The following is a 12,334-nucleotide window of genomic DNA, read 5'->3' on the forward strand; positions in this document are numbered from 1 at the left end:
TTCGCGGCTCTGACGTCACAATCTAACACAGTCGCGGCGAGGACTCAGGAGCCCTTAATAGTTTCGTTGTTCTACTAGTTTGTGTAACGCATTAAATAGTCAAAGTCAACGTTAAATGTATTCTCGGCACGCGGAATGTACATGTAATGGCATCCTTAATTATTCAATTTTATCCTTCGTGCCGCGTAATACGTTTCCACAAACCGCGAATATTGCGATTCCGCGCATCATTCATCCCGCGTGTGTAAACAAGCTCCTTATTTAGATTCGACATATTTGGTAAACGTTTGTCCTTATTCGGGTCACCCCGTGTATCTCGTAGTCTGATGTAACGGGTGTCCCGGACACATTAGAGATTTATCGCTCGCTCTCGTCGGGTCGCGTATATACAGTATAGTAGTGTCCTTGTTTGCTGACGTCATTAGTCCTGTGAGCGTTGATTTGAACTCCAAGTAATTTGCCAAGAGAAGTACGTTATGTAAACGCCACACCTTAATCACTGTTGCTTTACTCGTTGGGTTATGCGACTGTGGTTCTAGTGCATTTGACTGACTTTTCAGCCTGTCACGGGCTGTATTCACACCTGTTTCCGTGTATGTTTCTTACTTCTGTTTCTCTCACTCTCTCTCTCTCTCTACTGTTCACTCTTTTATATCCTCGTGCCTCTCATTTTCCTCTCTCTCCCTCGACGTCAGCACTCGCATTTAATCCGCATTTTTTCTCTTTTTTTTTTTTTACCACACTTCCTCCACGTCGACGTTCCCGAAGAAGACGTAACATCGGTATTTTGTATCCCTCTCCAAGTTTCGCGACCCGGAATTCGCGATAACTTATTGGTCGAGTTATTTACGAAATGCTTAACGCGGCATACGCTTTAATTTCCGCCGCTATTCTTCTTCCCAAGTTTAATAAACTCGGCGAGAAAAGTCATCACGACGATGTTTCTCCTTTTTAAAACTCCCCGGTAATGGTATTCATTATTCGCGAGAAAAACAATTGTGTTATACGTGTACATAGCGACGTTGAATCGGTATGAGATTTATGAAATATTGGAACGGGAATTTTCTTTTTATATCGATTATCAAAACTCTGTTTATTGGAAAACCTATTCTGTAAAAATTACAAACTAAAATCGCGAGGTAACTTCAATATTTTAACATCTGTTTCCATTTCCATACTATCAGATACATATATATGCATTCGACCGAATTGAAAATCCACTGCACTCTGCATTGTTGCTATTCACATTTGCACAAAGTCTATTATTTATGACTAAAAACGACAAGTTATTTAAAAAAAAAAAGCAGTCGCAATGTACCACCAAAGCTTTATAATAATTTCGCGGATAAAGCAAAACTCGAGCGTTTTAATCTTCGCGCAACGATCTTCGATCACGGCCGCTTTGTAAAGTTAATGCGACTTAATTACTCCTTAAGTACTCGTGATTTACGACTTGAACGCGCGACGTGGAAGAGGCGAGCGAGTCGATTCAATTGTACGCACGCGAGCGAGCTGTCATTTTCAGGAACGTCGAATAATCTCAAACACACCTCGAGCCATTCCTGGCTTAATTCTACCCGAAATCCAACATTCTATTCCCTCGCATAATTTATACGTCGTCTAAGATTAACTATCTCTCTCTCTCTCTCTTTTTCTCTCTTTCTCTCTCTCTCTCTCTCTCTCCTCTCGAAATGCGTCACAATTACAGAATTCAATGTAAGAGTCCGTAATTTGTATACGGATCTAATTTGTACATTGAAGTACAACACTTTGCGTTTAAAGCGGACCTCACAAACGACGAGATCCTGCAGTTTACTCTCATTCTCGTGTCGAGGAAATCCTTGAACGTCTCACGTGCTGACGCAAAAATAGGATCCTCTTAGCAGAGAGAGAGAGAGAGAAAATCAATCGAGCAATCGCTCGGCTGATACCGCGACACCATTTTCCGTAAAACGCGGAATTAGAAACAGCGCGCGCAAATATATTTTTCGTCCAAGTCCTTTCCGACAAGTCGCTGTCGGTGGTTCTCTCGCCAAGGAGCGATTGTGCAATCTCGCTCGGGAAATACATAGGTAAACTCTCGGGGCTCTCTTTTTCCCTTTTATTGTATCGACTAGCGTAGAAAGAGTCTCGAGAAGCGCTCTGTATAAAAGTGCGCCAGAGAGAAAGAGAGAGAGAGAAAAACGGTGGGAAAAGGACGAGAGAACAGACGGAGAAAGAGAGAGAGAGAGAGATGACACGTGGGAGAGACGTGGGTCCAGGGGTGGATGCTGGCGGCGGCATTTATTGATCGCTCGTAGCAACCCTGCTAGCAACCCTCCCACCCTAGTCGCCGCCCTCTCGCGAGTCGACCCTCTCCTATTCTCCGCGCGCGCGTCACCGGCGAGGATTCAATCATATTAATTACTCACAGCACACCGCCGACGACTCTCGGCGTATGCACGCAAATGCGCCCGTTGATCCCCCACATAAGCCGAATCTCCGCGGATCGTTTTTCTCTTAACGCGCTCGCCTCCGAATAGGGGATGAAACGTCTCGTTCGATTCTTCTCGCGATTATAATATACCGAATGTTTTTTTACGTCCGGAAAATGAGACGCGTGGATGTTTAATCGGGACGACAGGAAATATTGTCGGATAAAAAGGGATGATTTTTTTGGGGAAAAAAAAAAGGAAAGGAAAAAGAGATGAGCTGCGGAATGAGATCAAATTCGAAATATTTGGAATGAATGTAAATTTTTTGTTGCGCGCACGGCACAGCTCAGTGATCCCTCGAAAAACGTTTTCTCTCTATTTTCCCTCCGGGTTACATCGGACGACTACGGTAAAATTCCATGCATAAATAACGTACATGTAAATTCATCGAATACTTGGCAGCTAGGATGCACATCGTCTGAAGTCTCGGTGACTCGCATTCTATTGGACATGTCAAAGATAGCATTACAGTTTTGCGCGATAAATTTTTGTAGATATATATATATATATATATGTGTATACGAAATAATAATAATTAATGAGAATGGACGCACGTAATAGAATACGGATGGCATTTTACGTGACGGTGAATAACATTAGAAGCGTGTCGCGTCGTTCAGATATCAGAAATAATTCCGATAAGGCCCTAGTGACCTAGATGCGCGATAAAAAAAATTCCTTTTTCTCCGATATTCTCATTATCGAGTAATTGCGTCAAAAATAGCGCGCAACGAGAAGTTACCGGGCGCAATAATTGATAAGCCTGCACACATTATGAAATGACAAAAATATTACTTCCGCGCTTATCTCGCGTGAAATTGGAAAATATACCGTTCGATTCGATCGCGCTCGCTCTTCCGATCAACTTGTTAATTTGATTGCCTAATTATTATATTTTCGCCGAAAGGGATTATTGTTATACGGTTTGTAATCTACTTTATTGTATTTCGCGCTGCACAATAATTATCTTAATATTAATTTTTCCGGTTGAATTAAGTTTTAATTAAAAATTTTTAATGAAAGAATTAATTTTCTCCGCGAAGTCGTTCTTTACGTTCGTTTAATTAAAGAAACGGTTCATTCAGAATTTATCCATTTTATTCATTCAATCTTAAGTTATCCGACTTGTCATACCTTCGCGGACGGAATTAATTAACGAAGAGGGAGGACAGAGAGAGAGAGTAGGCATAATTAATTTACATGTAAACCTGTAAAGTCCGGTTTTGATTTTGTTCGGAGTTTTTTTTTTATTTTTTTTATTTTTTTTTTATTTTTTATTATTATTTTTTTTTTTTTAATACATCCATCGGCACATGTAGGTTTTCGCGAGAATTTGCACGATACATGTACCAATTTTAAAAGCACGAAAAACTTCGCGTAGGAAATACTTCTCGTTACATAAAATTATGTTATTATTCGGGCGATCACGAGAAATTACGTGGATATAAAATATTTGACGGGAAGTTAACATAATAAAAATTTTTATTTTTGCAAATCTTGGAGTTTAAGTTTGAGCGTGACAAATATATCACAACTCAAGAAAATTACATACAAAGTCATGCCGCGGTGGTCTTTGCGAGTAATTACTCTAGGAATTATTTAACATCTTCTGGAAGTCTCGCAATTTGACAGACGTGTAATTTAAGGAGTTATAAAGTCCGACGATATAATCTTTTGATTCATGTTTGCCTCGACGTTCTCCTTCTCTCGCTTATAAATTTGATGCACTGCATCCAGCAGTCGGGACTCCTTTCCCTCCGTCTCGTTTTAATTATATAAAACGCTCGCAGTCTAGTGTGCCCTCTCTCGCACCTCTCGAGACACAATAATATAAAAGCCTCTTCGTGAATTTATTTAACTTACCCTTTCGAGGAGAGTCTAGAATTTTTATACATCGATATTACGTACTCTGCGAATGAAAAATCGAAATAAATACGAGATATTTCGTTTCTTTGCCGATTAAAATTATTATTAATGGTGACATTTCGCGAATGACATTTCACAGCGCAAATTTTTTTTTTTTTTTTTTTTTATGAAATAAAAGAGAGCGGTACGTTTCAATATTTTCTGATCGTACGTTTTACATTTTAAATATGGTAACGACGCAAATCAGTATAACTGCGTATGGTTAGTCAGGGTTTTTGGTTGGCATTTGATGGGACTGAAAAAAAAGAAGAATTCGTATATGCACGATGCAAGAGTACGCAGTGTGTAAAATTATATTGGAAATCAAATATGCAATTACGCATGAATGGTACTGCGTTGATTGGCAATAAATCAGTGAGCAAATATTGTAATTAATATTTCGTTCGTGCACACTGGGAGCTAAACATACAAAACTGTGGTCGTTTAGCAAATAAACTAGGATGAAAAATGAACAGTGATTAACAATTAACGCGTGCACCAAATTGGTCTTTGCATCGACAACTCGAGACTTCATTTCCGATTCCTCTTTTTATATCAAAAAATAATATCAATTTTCTGTTTATTACATCTCGAAAACTGATCCAAATTTTAAATTTGCGTTCATTATATGAAAAATATATTTTACATATAATATTAAAATAATATATACGATTTCAGTTTACATGATAACGTGATACGACTAATACTTTATCGCAATTAGATTTTTTCGAATTTATATTCCGATATTTTGGTAATTTTTTTTTTGTTTTAGATTAATTTTTAATCAAAATATACATTATGACATTTACAATACGCGAATTATATTTAATCGATATTATTTTTGTAAAAATATATTTGATCAAAATAATATTGCAAAATCACGAACAGAATAGCTAAAGGGCTTTCACCTTACAATTATAAATCGCTCCCAGCACAGCGGAAGCTTTCATATGAATTCTAAATAGGATCGATTGCTTAATTCACCGGATTAACAATTCCAGAGAATATAACGGAATTAAAAAATTCCATATTTGAAGGAATCAAATTTCAACCAGATGCTCTCGAGACTTGATGAGAAGTGACTTTACGTAAGGTCTCTCTACGCCGCGATATTAATCCGTTTTCGATTTTCCGCGCCGATATAATCCGCCGATATAATCTCGCAACCATAATAAAATCTCGCTTTTTCTCTCCGATCTCTTTCTCCCTTTTCTTTTTTTTTTACCTTCTCACCGGTACAATTTAACGCTTTAGAAAAGTTCGAAACTTTCGAGAACGCAATAAATCTGCCCAGAGCGTTCGCCTTAACGAGCCGGTTCTCTCGCGAACCCTGCATAAAATTTCATCTTGTTCATCACGACGGGATTGATCCTCCTTGTCCGATCTTTTTCTGTCATACTCCGGTTTACTTTATTTTATTCGCAGCAAAACTGACATCGTGTTAGCTAACGTTAAAATTTAAAATGTGTCATTAATATATATTTTCTTTTTCGCGCGAATTTTCGCTCTCCGAGATAACATTTATCATGTACAATTCTTTTCTCATTATATCCGCGTTACTTTTGATAAGGGATGAAGCGGGGCAAGTAAATGTCCGTAGACATTTTCCGATTGCGTAGTCATGTAATTCAGGCAATTTCAATAATGATGTTACTATTATACCATCTACTAATAATTACATTTAAAGAGGCCAATATCACATTGAATTTATGTTCCGAACGGTACTTCGAGGGCACATAACTGCATAATATTCGATTTGCGACGTGCGCGCGCAAATCACACAGACGCAGACACACACACACACATATACATACAGCTCTCACAGTAATTACCATTTTTATATCCATTTGTCCTGAATTTCCAATAATATCGAATGGTTTTATTCCGAGTCTAATAAATGCGGCAGAATTTAGACTCGAATTAAATTATTTAAATCGCAAGAATGTGGTACACTCGCATATGGATATGCATTTGTTTATCCCATTTTAAATCCAAAGATGAATTATATAATGGGTTTTAAATAACAATTATTAAAGTCTACATCCGTTTTATCAAATATTTATCATTATAACGTACAATTTTCATTTTGTGTTTTCTATATCATTTTGGTGTACAGAAGTAAGAGATAAGAAATGTTCAATAGGATTATGAAATATTAGATATTATTTATGCGATTATTAAAATGATAGCTGCAGCAAAATATGTTTCCATCGTACGATAGAAAAAGAACTCGCTAACTGACACCAAGAATGCCATTATCCGCTCAGAAATTGATACGATTAATAGACTAAGATATTTAATTTGTAATATACAATATTTATCGAACATGATTTTATTGCGCAGAAGAGCGAATTCGATTCGATACAATTTTAACAAGATTATTAGCGAACCTGTTTGAGTGAATCGCTTTTCTGCGCAACATGACTCATAGTTTTAATTGCCAACAATATTTTGCGACCGTCTGTGAACCGCATTGAAATAAATCGCACCAATTATTCACAGAACGTTGAATTAACACAACAATGGTTCCGACGTTCTCGAAATATCGTTACAAATTGAAAACTGGTTTCCAATGATTTATGAAAAAGACGTTCTCCAGAATTTCGCGGTTTTAATCCACTTCATCATCGTATCAAAAGAACGGCAGCTGCGACACGTCACAAATAAATAACAACAAAATCGAAATTTAAATCAATTGAGGAACGGATTTTCTTCATCTTCTTGTGACGCGCTAAAAAAATGTCTCGAGTAAACGATTTACGGTATTCGTGTGTTGCCGTCGATTAACTCGATTATATTTAACTTAATCGAGTGACTTAATCGCTAGATGGACGCAGTTCGCCCAAGTTTCTCGAGTGAGGAGTGGATTAAGACCCCGGTTCTCGCGCCATTGCGATTACGGGAGCGACACAATGCACTAATGGTCTCTGTGACAAAAACAGGATACAGGTTGCCGGCCATGCCGTGGAGCTGGCTAGGAGCGGCGGCGCCATCGGCAGCTGCAGCTGCAGCGGTCGCCGCGGCCGCGGTGACCCCATCGCCTGCAGCTGCACCGCTCGTCCTTGCACCCAGGGCGGCAGCGAGACGGAGGTACTGATTGACCCTAAGAAATCCTATCACACGCGCGACACCGAGACATACTATACTCGCGTAGACGCATAAACGATACCATATAACGAGCACGAATCCCTAAAACCCTACCCTTTTCCTGAATTACTTGGTCCTTGGTCGTTTTTTGTGCGTGAAAAAGAACGCGTTTGAATTTTATGGCAAAAACAAAGACACTCGAACACGAAAAAAAATATTAGCTGCCATTAGCTAAAGGGAATTTTCCTGTTAAATTATAGTTAAAGATATATTAGTTATCGTAGAGCTAAAATTAATTAAAAGGACGCGTTTGAATTGCAAAAACAAAGAAAAAAATATTAGCCATTAGCTAAATTTTAGGTATCCCTATATTACATCTAAAAATTTAGTTAAGCTATAGTTTAACGAAGAATACCCCTGTTAAGTTATAGTCAAAAATATATTATCATAGAGCCAAAATATTTAAGTATAGCAACTAAATTTAAGATGTAATGTAGACACTTAAAATTTACCTATGTGGTATCTAATATTTTTTCTTTTTTATTCGTGGCCAATAGAAGTTATCTCGCATCGCGGTTCAATTCTCTCTCTGCGTTTCTCGAAAAATCCGCCCTCGATAAAAACAACTTTCGAAAAGGATACTGAAAGCTTTTTAGCGTCGTGCGCGATACAAATTGCTTAAAAAAATCTGACCTAGTGTCTCTATAAGAGCGCACGTGGTCCCCTTTCTATTATCGTTCGAGTGTAGCTTCTCCCGGTGTAGCTTGAGAGTAATTAGGTCGATTGCATTCGAGCTTGGCAAAAATTCTCCGTCCGAGGTAATCTCCGTGAGATCTACGTACAAGCCACGTACGGCTTTTGCGTTGCGCGGTTCGCGCATGGAAGAAAAAGTCTCTCCCGCGGATCTTTTCTCGACGAGTGTAATCCGCGAAGTATAGTCGAGATTTTCGCTCGTAAAAACGTCCTCGAGTTACGTTTTATGAGTCAGCGTATTCTTCGTTCTCGTTGATTTTATCTCAAAATTGTACATCTTTCCGTAGGACTTCAATCAATCTAAAAGTATTCTTTAACAATCTGAACTTTAATGTCTGGAATTAAATAGTGATTATATAACGATGCTAATTTTTAATCGCAATTAAAGCGTACGATACGGTATTGTTACACCTATTAATTCGTTATCTTTCATACCATACACTCGAAGAAATTTGTACGTATATATCGATTTGATTGTCGAGGTGCATCAAAGAGAGAGAGTTAATCGGTCGATGCTTCATTTTTAATCGGAATATTTTTCCCCGGGGAGAGAGAGAGAGATGGATTCCATTATGCGATTCCATTACTAGACGGCGCGAATCGCGAAATATCCGCAATTTATTTAAGCAAGATCCAGCAGCAATCTCCCTGTACAGTAATACGCGTTTTCAATTCGCCTTGGTTAATTCATTACGCGCGAATTCACCGCGGAGCGGTATTTCACGCGTGTTATTCTTACTCGTATCGCCAAATGAGATCGCTAAAGTATTATATATTTCGCTTTTAGCTCGCACCAAAATTCCGCGATCTTTCTCTCTCCGCGAAACCGCCGCATAAATTTAATATCGTACGGTCATCGAGCGAGTATCTAACAAACGACCTATCCTCTCTCCATTTCGTTCCTTCCACTACTCGTATCTCTTCTACTACTCGATAATTGATGTTGCCACCTAATCTCTTCTCGATGTACTCGTGATCGGCAGTGTAGCATACAGAGTGGAAAGAAACCCCTTGAACATTTACTTGTGCACGAACCACAATCACCCGAATGCTCTGCCATGGTTGTTGCATTAATGCTAGTTGGACGAACACTGATATACCGTTCCTTCTCTTTATATAATACATATATATATATATATTTAGGACACATATACACATGTTATATATTGATGTTTTTCGTCTAGTCAAATCCGATCGACTACTTAGGAAGGAACTTCCGTGTTTCGGGGGATGCTCGATCTGTGGCCGGAAGTAATCGCATGAATTTCTATCAATTATGTATCACTAAACTTGAGAACGTGAGTTCGATGACCCGCACAAAATTGATTAAGTAATGATGTTGTTGTAAAATCGCGAAAATAGCTTAACGTCAAATTATTTTTAGAAAAATTCATGCATATTTTCTTTCTTTTTTTATTGTATAAAAATTCAGTGTTTACGATCACGCGTGAAATAAAACAGCTGCAATATAGGTGCGAGATAAAAACATTGTTTTCACAGTAAAAGAATTCACCGTTGAATCCGCGCGTTACAAATTCCACGTCTACAATCACTGTATATACTATATATAAATGAACATATCGCGCAGGTTTGATCGGAAACCAATGAGCCTACGAATTAAACATTAACCCTTTATCCATTTATTTTGTTCGAATTAGGGAATTCGAACGCAGCAAATGGATGAGGGATTAATATTCGTAAGCGCTTGTTCGGTTTGCAATGAAAAAAAAGTTGCGCATCGGCGACATGTTCAATTTTATACGCATTTGGTGATTGCGTATGGAATTTGTAACGGCGAATTTTTATTTTACCGCGAGATTTTTATAATCCCGGCACAACATATATGATTTCGAATAAGTGGCAGACGCGAGCCGATTAAATCCCGGACGACAGCTTAATATTTTCATTGTTCGCGGGTATGTAATATCACTGTTCTTTGCCCGGACGCGTTTATCCGGACCGTATTTCCATAAATTTGAATTTCCTCCGGACCGGGACGGGCGATCTGCCACCGCGTGCGCAGTCGATTAATTAATGGCTGTTAATTGGCGTGTCACGCGCACTCGTAAAATTCGGCCGAAGACAGCGGTCATTCGACCTGGTTGGCTTTTAAATTTCTGTCGAGGGATGAATCCGGACGGTCGATCGTTGCGTTCGCGAAACGTCACTGTGTACGAATTAGTTTAAAAATATATTGTTTCGTTCATTCGAACTTTTTGAATATAAAAAGAGAAAAATGAAAACAATATTCCGGTAAATTAAATACTTCAACATTTCTTCCTTACTTAATTAAAGAATTTTTGTCGAATAAGATTTTATAAGCGGGAATAAATGTCTTTCGATAGATTCGTCTTAAAAGACTGAAGTTTCAGAAGAAACAAATATAAATAAAAATTCAGATAATATCATTATTGTTAGTACAAGTATATATTTATACTTTATCAATGTTGATTACGCTTCTGCGCCACAGATCACGCGAGCCCTGGTAACAAACAAAGTGTTTATGATGCGGTTGTAAGACCGTACTCGCCTTGCTCCCCTACACAAACTCCCCACACTCTTCTTTTTGGAATGCGCCTGCTATTTATGCATCACGCACTTATTCTTGACCCGCCTTTAGATAACCGGCAAATCGAGAACCGACCATTAACCTTCCGTCGTTGATCGTTAACTTTCGTTTGGTTTGCGCTAACATCACGCGCGTTACTTGCACAGTAGGTAGCTGTCTGTTGAGGATGCTGTTGATGTAATGCTCGTGTAATTGAATCCACTAGTCTAACAACAGTGCATATATTCATTATACCTCGGTATAATGAGTCTTATAATCAGCGCTTTGAAGAGATACTAATTTCGAATTCTTTTATATTTATATAGAAGAGCGTGAAAAAGTAATAGTAATTATTTTGTATGAAAATAAAAATTAGTATACACGAATGTTATATTCAAGTAAAGAAGAATATTAATCGATACAAAGTAAAGATAATATTTTTTTCAAGAGAAATTCAAAAGTAATATTCTTTAATGGACGCACGTGTTATTCTCTTCAAGGTGAAAATTATTTAAGGCGAATTTTATCTATATAAATGATAGAGCACTTGTTGAATCGCTCTCTCGGCAGCTGATCCGAAAGACGAGATGACTTCGTGCCGATGAAAAGGTAGGCAGAGTCGACGGTTTTTATTATTCCATCTTGGATTAGTCGAGGATATAAAAAGAATTCTTCCCGTCGCCGAGTTTTTTTCCATTTTTTTTTCTTCTATTGGATTTGTCGATAACTCAAACGTCATTTGTCGTTTCCGTCAGTACAGCTATTCATTAAAGTCACTATCCATCAAGGTTAGGCACCTATATGGCTCTCTTCTGGTCGTGTCATCTATCAATGTTAAAATATAAATTAAGAAATATTCCATACAAGTGCAATCCGTCATGATAGCGCGATATAATTTATTTGTCACACTTTCTGAAAAATGAAAATTGTTATCTAGCGATATCGACAATCCAATAGCGATATAATTCTCATTCCAACGACATTGTTTTTTTAATATCTTCGTAATTTATTAGCGAAACATTAATATCTATATAAGAGTTACGGGCAGAATTTCATTTCATTATAAATTACGTCAATCAATCTAATTCAGAAACGCTCTCCCTTTTCTCCGTTATCTCCGAATATAGTAATTGTTCATCGTTTCACAATCTACATGATTAATAGATATCCAGATTGTTTCCCGTTTCGCTCTAGAATTGCAGAGAACGCGGCTAATATTTCATAATGCCGTCGAAATTCGCCGAGCGAAGCTCTCTGCCGAGAATTTAAAATGCATCATCTGGGGCAAGAAAAGCCCAGCAGCAGCCACGTTTGTGCATAGTCAGCTTTCGGAAGTTACGCGCATTCGTCCACGATCTTTCTTCCTCTTCCGGATCATGCAAGCTGCTTCGCAACGCGGACGATTCGAGTCGCGACATCTTCGCGTCGTCATTCCACGTTCAATTTTGCGGAGAAACTATATTCTCCTCCGGAACTTGTGCACAGATCGACTGGAAAATAAGCGATTGCCTTGAGAAAATATCTTCTCCCATTTCGTCAGATTCAATCGTCGCGGAAATCTCGAGTT

At 38.2% G+C, this 12,334-nt stretch overlaps 1 protein-coding gene across 7 annotated transcripts in view; it reads left to right on the plus strand.

The window, feature by feature from the left end:
- The window catches only part of LOC114942845 (RNA-binding Fox protein 1), a 267,417-nt gene that overhangs the window by 231,716 nt on the left and 23,367 nt on the right, over window positions 1-12,334 (plus strand). Inside the window, exon 8 of one of the 7 annotated variants that reach the window (XM_029318295.2) lies at window positions 7,322-7,469. The exons of the other annotated variants lie outside the window; for them this stretch is intronic. Coding sequence (XP_029174128.1) covers window positions 7,322-7,469 — 148 coding nt within the window. The remainder of the gene's footprint in view (window positions 1-7,321; window positions 7,470-12,334) is intronic. 7 annotated transcript variants of the gene reach the window in all.

The sequence above is a fragment of the Nylanderia fulva genome, unplaced genomic scaffold (genome assembly GCF_048542155.1).
Source record: "Nylanderia fulva isolate GAGA-0341 unplaced genomic scaffold, ASM4854215v1 Scaffold2, whole genome shotgun sequence".
NCBI classification, from domain to species: Eukaryota; Metazoa; Arthropoda; class Insecta; order Hymenoptera; family Formicidae; genus Nylanderia; species Nylanderia fulva.